Genomic DNA, 19,836 nt, shown 5'->3' on the forward strand with positions numbered 1-19,836 from the left:
TATAGTTTACAGTAGTATTTACTAAATAAATTATATAATTTCTCTTTTACAAGAAATAAACTAAAGTTGAAAATATTCCAAAGACAATATATATACACAACATAAGGCCTTGTTATAAATAACATCTTTTCTTCTTTTCACCAACAGTGAAAATGTCTTTAGAGGTTCATTTTCTTCTAGTATGTGCAGAGGCTTACCCTAACCCTTGCATCAATTCCAATTTCCACTGATGTGGATCTAAGTGATTACAACTGAAGGGTGAAAAACATGTGAAATTAATTATATTCACCACTGTGCTTATTTTTAAATAGGTAAAGCAGATAATATATTTTGCTTGTGCCTAATTACCGAATGCATGCAAATGAAATCACTAGAGAGCTGATAAGAAAATATTACTTTCAAGTCAAAAAAAGGTGATTGGCAATATGGTAGAAAGCAGCTCGAATACGCAGGTCTTCACAGTTCAGCAAGCAACAGCAGAGGATAGTGGAGTGTGGAATGTTTCACATCACTTTTGCCAAGTCCATCAATCCTTTCTATGGTTCAAAGATCCTGACATTTCTTAGAAAAAGTTCAGTTGATTATTATTCTTTGACTATTAGGCTCAGCAAATGCCTCCTTCTTAAATCAGGAGTGCAGAAAGTGCTCTTCATTAACCACGGTCACTTCTCTGTCCTGGTTTTATTCTTCATGTATTCTTTATTACTGGAAATACAGAAATAAGAAGCAAAATCAGGAGTTGTGTTTATTTGCTTTCTTACAGAATTATAAATTGGTAACATTTTAGAATTATAAATGGGTAACATTTTTATTCACCTAAAGAGTATATAGCACAGTTCAACAACGATCCTATATTTATCTTGCCCCCTAAAAAAAAAAGCATTGGGTATCTTTTTTTGAAGACAATCCAAACTGAGGGCACTCAGTAGTTCACAACAGCTTTTTTACCTTGCAGAAGTGACTGGGGCTCAATAGAAGTGTTAAGGGACAAAAGTGCAGTTTTCGTGTGTCTTCTGTAAAAGTCCTGAGAGCTCCTGCTGGATACTTTCCCAGTTGAAAAACCACACCCATCCAAAATCTTTCAAGAACAGCTAATGTTCAAGATCATAACAAACTTCTATTCACCATAAATAAATAAATAACTAGATAAATTGACTTGCTATTAGTGGTTTAGTCTTCTACAGTATCTTCCACAGAAGCAGCTGTTAAATAATACAAATAGTTGATCACTACTTAGTATATCTATTGAGTCAGAAATTAATCAAGGAGAGGCTGTTCTTTGATGAATGCCTTATTACTACTATTTAAACTATGCATAAACTGACAGCTGAACAAAATCTTGCAGCAAATTGAATGCATCTCAGCTAACGTATCCAACACAGGGGAGGACACACAAGCAAACGGATGACAACTGCAGTGACCCCACTCTAAAACCTCCTAAAAACATAAAGAAGCTCTAAGACCCCATTTACTAAGCAGATTTTTAAGGTCACCTTTAAATTGTACTTTTACATGCGAGGTTTTAACTAACCTTCAAATAGTTCAGCAATAATTTAATCTTGTCTGGAAACAACAACAAAAAAAGCTCTGAAGGCATTTTGAAAGCTCATCTTGAAAGTGAACACCAGTAGATTTAAATCAATATTTTAATTATGACTTCTAGCCTTAGACTTTGAACCTGGCAGAATGATACTAAAATGTTGCAAGCTTTAACCTGCCCCTGTATTGTGCACCACTGTTATGGTCAGGGTGTTCATAACCTTTGATGGTTAACAAAGTGCCAATTTCTCAAAGGGTATTCTCTCTCTAGCAATGAAAGACTACATGCTGCCATATTAGCACCTGACTGCCTGCAGATAGAAAAGTAGTCAGTGGGTACTTACAGGATGCAGAACAATTGAATATGCAAAGGGAAATTGTTGGACAAGTGAGTAAAATTAAGGTAAGAAGAGGATGATATGAGGCTAACAAGAATTAAAAAAAAATTAAGATCAGTTTGGAGAAAAAGGTTGAGAAGCACAGGGTAAACACAATAATCCTTTATGAAGCTGGCATAAATTACTCAAAATTTTCACTGGTTGCATCTAGTTTGTGTCTGAAAGCTCATATGTCCTGAATGACTGCAAGTCCATTTCTGACAGATATAATGATGATTCAGCACAACTTCAGACCCTCTGGCTTTATCACTGCTTTTCACTCCCTAAGCAGATCAGCAATATTGTTGATGCTAGCTTTTTGCTATTCCACTGGTACAGTTTTGACTAGATTATTCTTGTTGCCTTACCTCTGATCCTTCCAAAACATTTCAAAGGGATTAAGGATGCAAAAACTATCTGCAAAATTTGTATAACAGAATTGGAAAAGATTGCCCTGACAGAAACATATAGCAACTGCTAACTGTGTGAGTCAGTCACAGAAATGCTGTGTATGCGGTGGGATTCAAATATTCATCTTTGTGTCAAGTGCAATCCAGTTCTGTGCATATTATCGTGGGAAAACCTCCACCTACTGCAGTGCACAGAACATGAACCTCTGAGAAACTCTGTCACCACTGCATATTGTATGGGTTACTTTAACCACTGGTGTAGGAAACTGCACTTTCTGAAAGAGACAGAGTTTGGCCACAGCAGTTGGGTCTGAAACAATAGTTAACGTACAGATGACTCTACCAGATGCATTCCTGCAATTACTGCCTGAGATGTCTCGCGCTGCTTCTGTAATATATTTACAGTATTTGAGACTTTTTCTGTTCCAATTCTTTTTTCACAGATAAGAGTAAATTGATTTCTTCATATGGTTGATTTTCTTCATTAAATCCTCAGGGCATGATAACTTTTAGTATAGCAGCAATATACACTGTCATTTTAGCACTTGGCTTACTCCCGTAATGTATTAATTGTGATATGAAATGGTATGTTTTTAATCTAATCAAGCACATAATTCCAGTATCTGATTTTCATGGAAGGGAGACTGAAGTGTTGCTTCCTGCATGACTTTGCTTCTGCAAAAACACCCCTGCCAAACTATATTCCAGTGCTTGGTTGTTGTTTCACCTTACAACAGCCTTCAGTTTTATGAGAGACAGACTCTTTCCCTACTGTACCTAAGATGATAGGTGGATGGATACAGGGATAAAATCGGTAAGAGAGGAAAGGAACAGTTGCCTCACTGCATGGAACAACTAGGTTTTCCACTTTCAAACTTAAATAAATTCTACTTCGAGGGATGACTGCTTGATTAGTTCCAGTATGTGCATGTAATATACTAAGGATTATTCTGCTCTCAGGGGATACTCCTTAAAAGTGTCTGTAAATGAGGAGGCCTAAATTCTCTTCTCACAGTCCCAGAATTAACATTCAATCTACCATGCTTTTTCATCAATATCTTCAGTGGAGATGGTGAGGCAGAGAAACTGAAGGAACCAGAAAGACAGTAATATATCTTAAATTGAGGTATGCACCACAGTGTGACTGTACACTTAGTAGCTTGTTCTTAGACGTATCCTGCTTAGGAATTGCTTTAACTTCAGGCACAATTGTTACTACTTCACAGCAGCCCTCTGAAGAAATCTACAACATGATTGGAATCAAATTAAATTTTATGAAAGACAGAATCAAAAAGTTCCTGAATGAAAAACAAATGCCTTGTCAAGAAGTTATGGTAGAAGGACAATCCCATAATTGAAGTATCTGATGAGAATCATAGAAAGGCTTGGTTTGGAAGGGACCTTAAAGATCACCTAGCTCCAAACCCTGTTCACAGGACCAGGTTGCCCAAAGTCCCATCCAGCCTGGCCTTGAACATCTCCAGGGATGCGGCATCCACAGTTTCTCTGGGCAACCTGTGCCAGTGCCTCACCAACCTCAGAATAAAGAATTTCTTCCCTATAACTAATCTAAACCTACCCTCTTTTAGCGTAAAACCATTACTTCTTGTCCTATCTGTACACATCCTATTGAAGAATCCCTCCTCATATCTCCTGTAAGCCCCTTTTAATAGCAGCAAGGCTTCTATTAAGGTCTGCCTGAAGCCTTCTCTACTCCAGGCTGAATAACCCCAGCTCCCTCAGCCTGTCTTCATAGGAGAGGTGCTCCAGCCCTCTGATCACCCTTGTGGCCCTCCTCTGGACTCGCTCTATCAGGTCCATGTCCCTCTTATGTCAGGGGTCTCAGAGCTGAAGGCAGTACTCCAGGTAGGAACGACCTTTCATTTCATCAGAGGCAGGTGGAAATTTTCTTCTCTGCAAGTTTACACTAGAACAGATAGCTAAGGGTGGTGAAGCAAAAACAGCTCAAGGGGTGAAAATATTTCTAAGAGACAATAATTGAAAAGATGAGGAGTTAGATTGTAAACTGGCAGTTGGAAGGGTTTGAATATGATCTAGGAAGTGCTCAAAATACAAAATACATAGCTGTGGGACTGAGAATAGAAGAAAAGAGCACTGAAAAGTATGAAGAGGGAGACAGTTTTGCTAAGTCTCTAAACAGGTATTTTATAGACTAGCACTTGTAAATCTACCTAGTCATGCATCTACAGCAAGATTAAATATAAAATTGATATTTAGCTAAGACTATTGATATTTAGCTAAGACTTCATTATTTTAGACTTATTTAGACTATAATATAGACTTATTATTTTAAGACTTCAAAATCTTATAATAAAATTAGCATTTTGACATAGGTCACAACAAGAGTAATTCTCAATGTAATAATATTATCTATGCAATTCATCTGACAAATCATAGCTACACCAGACTCCAAATGTGCTGAGCTTGCTCATTGCTATAGTTACTGTTTTTTTTCTCCCTTGAAGCACGTATCAATTCTTTTCACTTGTATCTTCAGTGATAGTGACTTCTAAATCACACACAAGTAACAGGAAGCAATGTTATGTTTCCACACAGCTATTTCTGTACTACCAAAGAAACTTTGATTATAGTTAAAAATGCAGGAATACTCTTTCAAGCAAAATAGTTCACTAATGAAATACTATAGGCAAGGCATTTATATATTTAATTAATTCTGGCATTTACCACCATTTGATTTTAAGCTATACAGCACCACAACAGAGCAAACTTAAGTTTTTCGCTATATTATTTACATGCATGTTTACATGCATGTTCTTATCCCATTACAAGTGTAAAGGAAATCAGGCCTACTTAAACTGAAACAATTATCCTAATTCTTAAGCCTTACCACTCTGGTTTTACTGACACTGTAGTTTGTCAAAATAATGTCAGCTGCCTTTTTATCAATAAATCATTTTAGAGATAGGCTGAGAAAACACAGTGGAGTAGTTTATAACTGCACATTGCTGTTTCAGAGACAGAAAGCTTAAAGAAGTTGGGACTTCGCTGCAAAACAGAAGCCAAAAAATGACTTTAACCTACTCCTTACTTCCTAACTGAAATTAACACTTTCAAGGCCTCCCCTAGGTACCAGACCTTAGTAACTGCACTAAGGTCTTCAGAACTGCTTGCTCTTTCTGATCCACCCTATGAAACTTCTGCAGTACTGGGTTTGTATTTTTTAATAACAGAAGTCTACACAACACAGCAGACCTTTGTGTTCAAAAGCGTTTGCTGATGCTTAATGCTTTTCTGCTTACATACCAGCTGAAGCTGCCTGAACTGACATAACGAATAGGGTTTCAGAGAAATTTTAAGACACCAAGTACATTTCTAAAGGAAAGAGGAAAAACTGTTTTAATGTGTTGCTTTGTGCATTCCTACATCAAAATGCGAAGTACAAGAGTGTTACCTTTCTCTGTTACTAGCTTATGTACAGTGACACTTTTCATTTATTTCAGATGGCATCTTTTGCTCCTAAATATTACAGAATATCACAGAATGGCTCCAGTTGGAAGGAACCTTAAAGATCATCTAACACCAACCCCCCTGTCATGGGCAGGGATGCTACCCACTAGATCAGCTTGGCCATGGCCCCATACAGCCTGGCCTTGAACACCTCCAGGGACGGGGTACCCACAGCTTCTCTGGGCAACCTGTTCCAGTGCCTCACCACCCTTACAGTGAAGAAGTTTCTCCTAACCTCTAATCTAAATCTATCCTCTTAGTTTAATACCATTTCCCATTGTCCTATCATTACCTACCCAAGTAAAGAGTCCTTCTGCATCCTTTTTACATGACCCCTTGAAGTATTGAAAATATGCAGTAAGGTCTCCCTGGAGCCTTCTGTTCTCCAGGCTGAATATCCCCAGCTCTCTCAGCCTTTCTTCATAGGAGAGGTGCTCCAGCCCTCTGATCATCTTTGTATCCCTCCCAGGTGCAGCTCCTTGCACTCAGACTCGTTGAACCTCATGTAGTTCACATGGGCCCACTTCTCCAGCCTGTCCAGGTCCCTTTGGATGGCTTCCCTTCCTTCTGTTGTATTGACTTCACCACTCAGCTTGGTGTCAGCTGCAAACTTGCTGAGGGTGCACTCAATCCTATTGTCTGTATCATTGATGAAGATATTGAAAAGCACCAGTCCCAAGACAGACCCCTTAGGGACATCGCTTGTCACCAGTCTCCCACCTGGACATGGAACCATTGACCACCACTCTCTGGGTGTGGCCTTTGAGCCAATTCCTCATCCATGGGAATGGTCCATGCTTCAAATCCATATCTTTTCAATTTAGAGATTAGAATGTTGCGTGGTACTGTGTCTAAAGCCTTACAGAAGTCCAATATCTGTTCTACCACTGAATTACATATTTATACAAGCAAGAACCCTTTAACGTTTTAACTCTCTGTGGAGTAAGATTTCAAATTCCTAACTGTTTTATAAAATCTTTTCTTATCTTTCTGTAATATTTAATTAAAAAAAATAGAGTAACTGTTTTTATAGTGTTTTCCACTGTTTGGTATTAGAATATTTGGAAATAACTTAGACTGGCTTACACTTACTGCTCAGTGCAGATCATGTTTTAACCATGTTTTATTAATAAAAACTAGAATGCTTCATTTCGGATCTGGGTTAAAAGATTTAAAATAAAATAAATCAAATGAATTTTAAAGTAAACTTGGATTTACTGACGTAACAGTGCTGCTTAGAGTCATAGGTGCAGTAAATGCTGCTCTGCTGAACCTGGTCTTTATTGACTACTGAGGAATTCTACGCCCAGACTGGCCTTTGAGTTGCAAAGTCGAGATGTCTCTCTGTGTCCTAGAACAAAAATTCTTGCCACTACCAGATAAATTCTCAATTTTGACATCAGCTGCGGAGTGCAAGTCTGCATAGGTTTCCCTTAACATAACAACCCCAAACCAATGCCCTTACCTGTAGGAGGAGTTTCGTTTTTTACAATCTCTGTTCCCCTTGCCTTAATTTACTGTCTGGATTGGTATGCAACATTGTTCAGCCAAATGCCATTTTAAAAGTGTATTTATAGTAAGTTATGACAATGCCATTTAACTACCTTTTTTTTTTTTTTTTTTTCTTTTTTCCATTTATTGGATCAAGAAATCATAGCTCTTAATTTACTCTAGGACAAAAATCTGTCCAAGAACCTTAGCATTTCAAAGCAGGAGGCAAACACATCAAAGGATTAGTGGAGTGATAGAAATTAAGCAAATTAAGATGTTTTTCATTATAATACCTAGCAGGTAAGACTACAGCAGCTTGCCTTGTAGTAGAAAAACAGAGAAGGATTACTAACTAAAGGATTAAAGGAAAACTGTGAATGCCACTTACAGCTATGTCTTCACCAGTGCTTTTAAAATGTCAAAATGTATCTGGTAATGTTTTTAATTGAGGGTTAAAATCAGCTAATGTAAACATAATTGATTTGCTTTATTTTTGATACATATATTAGAAATAACTGACCTGTTCCTCCTGTTCTTGAAAACATGCATCTTTCCCTTCCAGTGTGCATTTAATCATCCTCCTACATAAAAACACAACTGCCTCCTGCCTCAGCAGCAGTGAATAAAGCCAGTAACGCATCACTAATCCTTTAGTCTCAGACTCTCCCAACCCATGACTGACTGTTGTTGCACTATCTGCTGAAGGATATCGAGGGGCCTTAGGAAGTAAAAAGCGCAAAAACCAAATACCTTATTCTACTTCTTTCCACACACACCTCAGCATGCATGCATGCCAGGGTAGATATGATAAAGTTACAGCTCACTTCCACAGTAATCTCAGAATAATTAAGGAGACAACAATATAGTGCACGAGACAGGACCAAGACGGTAGGGAGAGGGAATTTCTCCAGATGGGTTTGCCATCAAAGAAGTAACATGTGCTTAGCCATAGTATCTAATTTCCTTGAAGTGGTCAGCCATGGCATACCTGGAGAATCTACATTGTCTAGATTACTGAGTTTCAGGTTTGTTTTATTTAGGATGCAGAGAAAGGGTGAAGCTAGGACAAAAAAGCATCTATGGTTTTCTCCACTTAAGACCAATGTATTCTTCCAGACCTTTGCTCATGGGAGTAAACACTGGATGTTTGTATAACCTGCAGAGTACGGTTTTATTTATTTTTCTGTTGATACTGATTAGTGAAATATACATATACTTACTGCTGTCTCCTAGACATAACAGTAATGAATGTTTTACAAGTCCCAAACTATCTAGAGTTAGTTTCACTACCACACTTGTAATGTGTAAGGAGGGTTTTACGGAAAGTACTACCCATGCTTGTAATTAGAGCTTTCAGAACATTCCACTATCTGCCTGATAGAGTTCAAACTTCAAAAAAGTTCTTCCAAGTGCTGAGCAGGGTTAGTGATCCTTGTTTCTAAATTGGAGATACATGGATTTGATGGATGGACCACTTGGTGGGTAAGCAATTGGCTGGATGGCTGCACTCTAAGAGTTGTGGTCAATGGCTCACTGTCCAGGTGGAGATCAGTAACGAATGCTTGTCCTCAGGGGTCAGTATTCGGACTGGTGCTGTTTAATGTCTTTGCTGGTGACATGGGGGATGTGGGATCAAGTGCACCCTCAGCAAATTTGCTGATGAGAGCAAATGTTTTGCTCATGAAGCCCCACCTGGAGTCCTGCGTTCAGCTCTGGGGCCCCCAGCCCAAGAAAGGACATGGACCTGATAGAGTGAGTTCAGAGGAGATCAGAGGGCTGGAGCACCTCTCCTATGAAGACAGGCTGAGGGAGTTGGGGTTGTTCAGTCTGGAGAAGAGAAGGTTCCCGGGAGATCTCACTGTAGCCTTCCAGTACCCAAAAGGGGCCCACATGAAAGCAGGGAAGGGACTCTTTGTCAGGGATTGCTGTGATAGGTCAAGGAGTAATGACTTGAAACTAAAAAAGTGGAAATTTAGATTAGATATTAGGAAAAAATTATTCACTCAGAGGGTGCTGAGGCACTGGCACAGGTTGCCCAGAGCAGCTGTGGATGCCTCATCCTTGGAAGGGATTCAAGGCCAGGTTAGATGGGACTTAGAGCAACCTGATCCAGTGAGAGGTGTCCCTGCGTGGGGGTTTGGAGCTAGATGATCTTTAATCATCCTTCCAACCTTTCCAACCCAAACCATTCTATGATAAACAAGACTGTTATAAACCAAAATCAAAAGTTTTCAACAACAAGTGGTTTCTCTGTTAAGTGGGGCCAAGAAGTTAGGCTGTACCTGATTACTTGTCCATTTCCTGAACATTTCAGGATTTATTGTCTCTCTTTACAGACTATTCATATCATCATCACATCAACACCAGGCCCACAGGAATAGGCTGGTTTAATGGTCTACTTGTGGTCAGAGTTAACTAAGTGGTTCTGTATCTAATTGGCTGCTTGTACCTGCTACTGTTGTTCCAGTGGAGGCAGGATAGACCAAGAAGTTTGTTAGACTATTAAACTATTAGCTATGAAGTGGGTACTGTACAAACTCAATTGTTGCTGGCTAAAATGAAAAATACATCAGAAGCACAGCCAACAGAGAGCAGAAGGACGATCAGAAACTGATGTGATTTGGGATCTCATAAAAAAAAAACAGGGAATTTTAAAGACAGGACAATAAAGAATGCAGCGAACTTCATCTAAAAGGAAAGCAACCATGACTGTGTGAAATGCTTGCTAGAAACTAGTTAAAAGTCTTTGCTTTTCTCCCTTACTCTCTAGTACTATTTTTGTCACAAAAGTCACAGACATTTTTTCATGAAAGTAGAAGTAAAATATGACTAAGATACCAGGATTGTTTAATTTGTGCTCGAGGAAAACAAACCTTCAGAAAAGAAAGACCAAGCTTAACACACCTCTGTCCTATACTTATACTGAAATTTTCAAAAGGGTCTAAAAGAGCTAGATGCATAAAACTTCAGTCAAATACAACAGGCATTGGGTGTCTAGTATCTTTATGTCTGGGGGAGAGTGAGTGCACAGCTGTGTGGGGGTCAGCTGCCCACCAGGATTAAACCACAACAGCTGCAGATAAAAAATTTTAAATGCCATCACAGATGATATGAAGACAACCAAAGATTCAGACTTAAGCTTATTGCTTATCTTTCAGCAGTCAGATAAACTGTTCACTAGGAGCCAAAGCAGCAAAGAAAAGATCCTTTTCTAATTCCAGCCACAGCAACTGGAGAACCCTTCAGAACAGAAAGGGGAGCCATTAACTTACATTATATTGAGCTCTACTTCACTGTCTTTAAATTCACTTATGTAAATACAGTACTTGTCTCCCTGGGAAAATTTACTCTCTCCATTGTGGAATATTCAACGTGAAGAAAGAGTTTTTTTTTTTTTCCTCATATAAGCATGAAAAACAAGTAGTATGCCATTCCCCCCTGAACATTAGAAAAAAACTTCATTATTAAGACAATAATTAATAGGCACATAGATTCTGGAAGGATTTGCTTTGGCAAGGTACTTAAGCATGTGTCTCATTTAAGAAATACCTCAGTGAACCTCTGGTTCTTTAAGTTCAGCATTTATTTAAGTCCCTTGCTTAGAGTCAGTCAGAGGAATTACAGAAAAAAGCCCACCAGAAACAGTTTGACAACTTACTAAATAGACATCCAAAACTGAAGCATTATCATTTTCCGTCTCCAGTGTGCTCTGCTCTGAAGTCAAATAGATGGCACTGTCTTCTAAAGTATATGTTGAACTTGAAGGCAACCCTTTACTGGAAAGAGAAGGGAGACTACAGTTAACAAACAATACAAGCTGCAGAGGAATTCGGTCATGGCTGAAATTTTAAAATTTCTCTCTCAAGCTTCAAATACTTGAAAAGAAGAAAAGCAAATCAACAAGTATAGGTATCTTGACAAAAGCTAGTTAATTGGGGTCTCATAAATTACTAGCAAACAAACCACGCAGTTTCTACTTCGGAATTAACTAAAATGTTACCAAGAAGTAATACAGTTCCTGAACTCTACTGAAAGAATTAAACTATGCCACAGTCAGTGTGGGATAATTTCATTAATTTCAAAAGAAGCTACTTCCACATTTAGCAGCATTTTAAAATTTAAAATAGGGGGAAAAAAAGAGATTCAGTAATTAAGCAAAGTAACATTGGACTTTCTCGGGTAGATAAGGGATCACCTGCAGCCAGCAGTTCAGATATGAAAGTAGGAGATTCACGGAACAGATACACTTTATTATCTCAATCACAGATATGATTTCTATTCTCTGCTACGGAGAAAGGATGTGAAACTACAGATGGATCTGCACAGTAATCTTGTTTTGTTTTGTAAACACTGAGAACCACAAAGCTGAAATTGTCAAAGGTGTTCTAATGGAGTTAGGCACCCATTATCACCCATCTACTAGCTGCCAGAAACTAATGGACTCCAGGCTGCCTTGAAAACCCAACTATCAGTTTTGCAGATCCGTATTTCAAATGGTGGTCGTTACCTATTTACACATGAAGTAAAACAAACAATTCAGCATTATAACTGGATATCAAAACATGGTTACAGCCATCAGCCCATAAATGAGGAAAGGAGAATTAATTTTTCCCTCCCTTTGGAGTACTTCATACATAAGATATGTTTCAGATCGAGCATAATTTCAGAAAGGATAAAGCTAGTATCCAAAGTAGAAAACAGTCACAAGTGCTCAACAAAATAATGAATCATTAGTCATCCTCATGTCATATTAGTATTAAGTGCACAACACTACGTTTACCACATCATAATGCTCCTTTTACTATATACCGTATTAAGCATCTTTTCAATAGCAAAACTACTTCTTTTGTCCGAAGGGTGATCCAGCTCCCACTGACTTGGTACCAGTTTTCTAACACTCTGTTTGTATTCTATTAAGCAACATTTCAGTCTCATCAGTCTTCTGCCAACACTCATTTTCCTGAAGGGGAGGGGACAGACAGGAAGGGAAAAAAGGGTCTGTTGCCAAATGGTGACTATGGTTTATCATCTCCCACAAAATAAGCGCTATCATTAGACATATTATTCTTGGTAAATGAAAGAAAAAAAACCACAAGAGTCACTTTTGCTTGCAGAATTTTGACACTCAATTCAGGCTTCAGAAGGTGCAAAGGCACCATATATAAAAACCACATGACAGAAGATGAATGTGCACAGAGCAACTACGACTGCCATAAAAATATGTGAAGCCAATGGTCAACCATTCTTTCTGGAAAACAGTGTTCTGCATTACTAAGAGCTAGTCAGGCAGGCTGCAGTGTATACCTGGCTTTCATTCCTGCATCATTTCAGGGTTAAAAGGAAAAAAATAGTTGAAGTAGTTATTCACTTCACGTACATATTAGGCCATATCACTGCTACCTTTACTGCTATTATTCTTGGCTTCCTGCACTTTCATAAACCTTTGCACTCAGACTAGGTGAGAGATTCTCCAATTCACACCACTGCATTTTATTTTATAACCTTTATGTATCAGAAGAGCAAGAACTAGTTGACCTATTCTTCTGTTTAATTCACTGGCTTACTGTTACACTTACTTTTTCTTTCTCCCTTTCCTATTTTTCTGTTAGAAAGCACTGTGCTTCCTTTGCTCCTAGTTTATTAAGCTGTAATGTCTGTTGCTTCACAGCTTGTTCTGGACTGCAAACAATAGCAAAGTGCTCAGTTTTGGGATTGTTAAACTACTGGCTTTGCCTATAACACAATAAAGACCATGCCAACTGCCCTTCCAGGTGTGCCTCTTTTTTATGGAAAGCAGTGCGTCATGCTGGGTCTGGCTGCAACAGAAATCCACCATACAGCCAGGCAGCAAATGAGGGTTGACACAAAAAGAACATGGAAACTGTCAAAAGCAGCTCCTACTAATGTCACTGTTTGGTTATTCACTAGTGAACTTCCTAAAAAAGAGACTTAATATATAGAAATAAACAAAAAAAATATTTGTATATTAATATACAGAAAGAGAAGGGAGAAAAGGGAGACAAGTATGTACAGAGTAATCTTATGCAGAGAAAACCAGCAGGGACTACAGTCCCTTGAACAAAAGCAGGCATGAATGAAGAGAATGGAATAACAGAAATGCCACTATTTTTCTTACAATCAAATCCTCACAACTTATTTGTGTATAACAGTCCTCTTGCTACTGTGACTTTCACACTGAATAACTAGAGATCAGTTCTACAAGTAGGGAAGACTCATCTCCTCCATGAAGAACTGTTTGTAAAAGAAGTGTAGGAAAACTTTTTCAGGACAGAGTTTTGTTTCATATACCTTAAGTTCAATAAATAGAGACTTTGAGAAGATTCTAAAAATTTTCTAAGAAAAATCTTAATTTTATATTTAAAAGAACAAATACTGTTCTTTTTGTGAAGCCAATCTATTATGCACGTAAAGGAGAAAATGGTAATTTGATGACACTGCCATATTAATTTACACCCGGAGTTGGTGTCAGTCTGAAAACAGTAACTTGCACCAAGAGCTGAACTCTGTCACAGTCGCAGTATAGTGCTTATGTGTAATAATGTAATAACACCTTCTTAGTTAAGCTTTTTAGTTAGAAATCATTTCCATGTCAGGATACCACAATTATTTTGTTTATTCAACTTGTCTCGTGATGACAACATGAAGAAAATGCATCCCAACTGGATAAGTGACTGAAGCTTTTTTTTTTTTTTAAAAAAAAAAAAAAAGGTCCCACTGTTAGTTTTAACTTGGATCCTCTTTTGAGAAACACTACACATTTTGACCTTATGATGAAGTAAGGTGAAAAGCCATACTTTGACGCTTCTAAATCAGCACACTTCAACATATTTAAAGGCTCCCATGCTCTTTCTCTTGAGTAGAAAATAAAACAAAACCTTCATTTTTCAAAGTCCTTCTAAAATGCTTTCCTGGACACAAAGTGCAAAATATTAACTTAAAACGTTAAAGATGGTCAGGGATTGTGATTTATAAATATGGAAAATCAGGGTGTTCTTAAGCAGGAACAGTTAAATTAGACTGATTTTCTGTGCATTTGTAGAGCAGTGTAATTCTCATACATTTTAATCTAAGGATAATACATGCAAGATCCTATTAAGTTTCTAAGGCATAAAGAAAAAGAACTACCCTTTGTCAAGAAACTAGCATAAGTATGCAGGATTATCTAAACAAACAGAACCCAACCAGCCAAAAACACCAACCAAAAAACCCTCCCAAATTTTAATTGCTGTTTCTGTTCTTCAGCATATTTTACTTATACTAAACTGTAACCAGTTCCTGAAGCGACAGCTTTAGAAATGAAAGAGTTCTGCTCTCTTAATGGAAAAGAAAATCTGCCTCATTACAATGTGTCTACTTCTAAGTCAGCCAGCAAGACAGGTAGGAGTCTTCAGTCTTTCTTACCAGTCTCCATGGCCTTTGAAGAATGAACGGCAGAAGCTGTGCCAGGTGGTCACAACTGATGGAAGCATAAGTTTGAGGTGTTTTTTTTTTTTCCCCCATCCTGCACTGTGAAGAACAGCTCATGTATGAATATAATTATCAGCTTCCATCAGATAGGCCAAAATACATGAGCTATGAATTAGAATGAGCCACTACGAGTCCTGTTGGGGAGAGTTATAATAAAAATAGGCTTTGATGTCTTTCGCTGGATGTCTAATATCCGCTTCTGTCGCATATCCCACAGAATATTTATGCCCCTAAAAGCAGCACATTTGCAATGTCCAATGTGTTTGAAAGCTGTTATATAAGCTTTTGAGAAAATTATCAGCTCATTGCATCATGACCTTTATAATATCTTTACAGAAGTTACTCAGAAAAATGTTTTGTATATAAATGGGCAGTAAAACTATTGTTCTAATGTACAGCTCAGTACCAAACACTGCGGAAAATCTAGCCTGCATACATATAAGTATGAAAAAGGACAACAGGTTTTTAAAAGCCTGTTGAACTAAGTGCATTAGTCTAATGTTTACAATGTAGAAATCACCTCTAAAACACAACCTCACATTTTTTATAAATTTCATGCATCTGAAAAAAAAAAAGTGTAATATTAAAAAAAACTTTCTCAGTCGTATTTTACTAACGCTGTTTACAAGTGTGAAAACCATAGACCTGAAAAATCATTGAATCATAGAATGGCCTGGGTTGAAAAGAACCTTAAAGATTAGTTTCAACCCCTCTGCCATGGGCAGGGTTGCCAACCACTAGAGCAGGCTGCCCAGAGCCACATCCAGCCTGGCCTTGAATGCCTCCAGGGATAGGGACAGGTAGACATGACTGATATTCTAAATGCTGTTTCTGTATTCCAAGTGAAAGAGCATGACAATGAGACTCCACGTTACTAAACTTACAATAATGGCAAACCATGACATGCGAATCAGTAAGCATCTCAGTTACATGAAGGTGAAACACATACTCCTTTGCAGTTGCCAATTAGAATCCTAAGACCTACCATTTTTGCAGCTAACATACATATATAGTTGAAAAGCTTGTAGGTACACGCAATTAGAATTTAGGAACTCAGTCAATATTTCAAAATCCTGAGTAACCATGGTGAAATCCACTGGGCAGTGCACATCAACACGTACCAGCTCAGGGAGGGATCTACACATGAAGTCTGTTCTAAGATGTTCCTTTGGACCCTCCTCACCAGAAAGAATTAAGGTCATGAAATCAGACTTGTAAGAATGAGTGTGGAATATGAAACGCAGCATGCAGAGGGACAAATTCATGCAAGGAAACATTTGCTTTTGTATTAAGTAACTGCTATTACCACATGCTCATCTGTGCATTTATCTGAACAATAATTTTAAATTTCAAGTTAAAAAAAAGTACAGGCTTTCTTTTCTACTTTTTAACCACTAAATCATTTCCAGTAACATTTCATTTAATCATTTATAAAATATTTTTTTTCCTGTGAAGGAAAGCATCCAGATTTGATTTTCACTTTGCATTTTAAGCCAGAAACTGAAATTTTATATTTTGGTATATGTCCAGGACAATCACTTACATGCCTGAGACAGATTCCCTCTTCTATTTCCACAAACACTTCATGAAACATCTCCAATGTTCCATCTCCATGTTCCATCTCCAAATCCAACATTGCTTTTTGATGCTACTTCAAGATTGCAGATAGCAGTGTTCTGCCCTTTTAACCAATATTTTTCAACCTGTTTTTCTGCTAAGTTTTTTTTTTCTCTTTTAACCTTGTCACAGTATTGTTGATTCAACAAGACATAATGGATAAGCAGGTAAATTGTTTATTTGACTAAGTACCCCTGAACTTATAGTCATTATGCCTTTGTATCTAGAAGTGTTATCTGCTGTAACTGTAATTCTATACTAGGATGTAAACAACAGCAACAAAAAATGGATGGTGTACCTTAAAGCATACAAAGCTCTGCTGATATGAGAAAATACAGCTTCTACCAGCACATTAATGAGAATTAGAAATTACAGTCTTTTCACAAATTAAGTAACTGAGGTGCAACCAACATGTACATGGAACTTCTGCATGAGTAAAAAAAAAAAGAATATAATTCTCTTAATGCAACATACTTGCTGGAAACAGTTGGTAACTAAAAGTTCAAATTACTGCAAAAGCCTCATCATAGCTGCATTGGTGATCATTCAGTTTCAATGCAGACTTCTAATAGGGCATTCAAAGACAAATTGGGAGTGAGCGGACAGAAGAAGAGAATAATAGACCCTATATACATGGTGTATCAGAAAGAGCAAATTAGTGGAACACAGGTTTTCTACAATTTCCATGATGCACTCTGTTCTCATCCTTAATTTTTAGACTGAAAAAGAAAAGCCAAACAAAAGTTACTTTCTCCCATTCAGTAATGATCATCCACAACTGTGCTCAACTCTGCTGTTGCCCCCACCTTCCTAAAGCAGTCTATTTTATCTTGGTTCTTAATTAAAAAAAAAAAAAAAAGAGAAAAAGAAAAAAAAGAAACCAGAAAGAAAAAATAATGCCATCACAGCAGAATGGGGAAAGCCTTATTTTTCTTTCAACTACATATTACATGTTGCTTCAATCATAGTCAAATTTTCTTTCTGTCCCATGGGGATTCCCCTCACTGTCTCAGTGCACCTGTTCACGAATTAGAACTTTCAATTCTTTTTCCTCCACTTAGTTGCTTATTTACATTCAGTTTGCATGAATTTAATTCTCTTTTAATCAAATTCAAGCAATTTTTTCTAAGCTTCAGAAGCTAAAGGTGGTGGGTGGACAGACAGAACATTTAAACATAACACAAAAATTTGCCTATATAGAAAGGCAGATGCACAAAAGGTGTGTATTTCTAACAGCAGGAAAGTTAATACTTACAAATCCCTTCCAAAAACAGCAGAAGCTTTTACTCTTGTTTTCTGAGCTGTTTTAGAAAGGGTTATTTGATAAAATGTCAAGTCTTGGGATATATCAGTTCAATGCTAGGGAGTTTCAGGAAGTTTTGATGGTGTAAGAGAAAAAAAACAATCCCTTAAAGACTTCCAAAATTTCCAGTGGTCTGCAGTGAAAAATAGCAATGCAAACAAACAAACAAACAAACAAACAAACCTGCAAAGTTGTTGCTTGAAATTGAAATGCAGCAAAGAAGAAGAAAGAGAAGGCAGAAGTCCATTCTACATATACACCTTACACAAAGAAGGTACAGAATACATAAACAAGAATTATATTTCATATAGGTTATTTTCCTAGGCTTAAACACATCAGGTAATCCAGTAATCCTCCCTATATAAACCACGGGTTCTTTGTGTAGGTCTACAGACAGAGAGGCAAAGTAACCCTTTATGTATCATGGGATTTTATTTAGGTTTGTAACTGGAAGCTGTGAGACCTGCTGTAAGATAGACTGGAAAGAGAGTTTGTTGTTGTTTTTTTAAACAAAACAAAAAACCCTCTTGTTTAAAACATGTCTAGAAGCGCCTGTAAAAGCATCAACCTTCTCCAGTTCTTTGCAATTATAAAAGCAATGTTAACTGAGACAACAGACACAATGCTCAGGACATTCCAATTTATCATCTGTAATCTAATTCATCAGTACTCACTATGAAAACTTTACCTTCAGAGAAAAAAAAACACATCTGGTATCACTGCTGCTATAGAAGTAATGCCAGATATGATGTGTAAGAATTGCCTCTCCTAAAATAAAGCAAAGACACTCTTTCAATTAAGGGTATTTAGACTCAAAATTGAACATATTTTCTTGTGGAAAACACATCTTTTAAATCTTTTAATTACTGAAATATTTCTGTGCCACATATGAATTTACTTGAGGTGGAGTGGAAAATCTTGAAAGCCTACATTTGCTGAATAACTTATATCACATGACGTTTGTTCACTTTCTCCTTTTTACTAGATGAAGGTCTTTCTGTGCTGAAAAATACAGCCATCTTCCCTCCCCTCACTTCTCCTTCTTTTGCCACTCCTTCTTCACACCACCAGGGTAACACCTGAAATCTCCTCTACCTCTTCAAGGACTGGGGAATAACTTGGTGAAAAACAAGCAGCTGGCAGCCTGGACAAACACTCCTAGTAAGCTATGTGTGACTGCTGCTCAGTCTCCCTGTTTTGCTGAAATCTCAAATCCCTAACCACTGCTCTGTGTTATCTAACAACTGTGATAGTTCTAACCCATACAAATCAGGATTATATACATGCTCCTCAGATGATAAAGCCTCAGAAGCCAGCTCCAACTCAGCAAGTCACCACTGGATAGCCACACTGGCAGTGGCTCCTCACTTAGACCACAAGTGCTAAGCACCCTCAAGGTGATAATGAGCTCCTTTCTTGGATAAAATGCCACGTGTCTCTCCTTGGAAAAAGATTACATTCATGGCTGATAGAAACAGAGAGTAGTTCTGAAAAACTGAGGTTACAAATGTGTGTCTCAAGGTATTGAGATGTGTGCCTCAAGGTGTTCAAAAGTATCATTGCTCTTTTTTTTAATGGGGCATACAACAGCATCTGTCTTCTCAATGGTATCGGCACACACTGCTTATCAGCATTAATGGCAGTCAAGGAGCCATCCAGACACTGTATTGTTACTACATGTGCAGGACTATTTCCTTTCAATATCATATAACAGAGATTTCTAAGTGGTAATGAGGAAATTGTTCTACTACCTAGTTTGTGCTAGGATACTCTGAAGGAGGAGGAAAAAGCCTGAAAAAGAAGATGCCAAACTGTGATTCTATTGAAGAACTTAAAGCAGAATGTCATAGTCAATTATATAGTTAAAGACTGACAGCAGGCTTACATTTGTAAACAAATCATTCATTCAGGCTTTATTTCAAAGACTGCTCCAGGCTTTACAGTTTAGACAGCAAAGTGCTGAGTCCTGCAGCACAGCGTTTTGTAATGCTCAAAAGAAGAACTCTAGTGAGAAAAAACTAAGGCATGTAAAACTAGAGGCATCATTCTGGCGTTTTTTTGGATTTATTTTCCTACCAGTTTTTCTTATTGTAGGACTGAAGTGCCTCCAATATATAATAAA

The 19,836-nt window shown here is 37.6% G+C and overlaps 1 protein-coding gene across 9 annotated transcripts in view; it reads right to left on the minus strand.

Annotated features, from left to right (window-relative positions):
• The window catches only part of PIP5K1B (phosphatidylinositol-4-phosphate 5-kinase type 1 beta), a 114,788-nt gene continuing 94,952 nt past the window's right edge, over nt 1–19,836 (minus strand). For all 9 annotated transcript variants that reach the window (XM_035558516.2, XM_035558508.2, XM_050716277.1 and 6 more), the window contains 2 exons: nt 10,965–11,082; nt 1–705 (listed from right to left, as the gene is read on the minus strand). In XM_035558516.2, the coding sequence (XP_035414409.1) occupies nt 703–705; nt 10,965–11,082 (121 nt within the window). In that variant the 3' untranslated portion in view covers nt 1–702. The remainder of the gene's footprint in view (nt 706–10,964; nt 11,083–19,836) is intronic.

This window comes from Cygnus atratus, chromosome Z, assembly GCF_013377495.2.
Source record: "Cygnus atratus isolate AKBS03 ecotype Queensland, Australia chromosome Z, CAtr_DNAZoo_HiC_assembly, whole genome shotgun sequence".
Taxonomy (NCBI): Eukaryota; Metazoa; Chordata; class Aves; order Anseriformes; family Anatidae; genus Cygnus; species Cygnus atratus.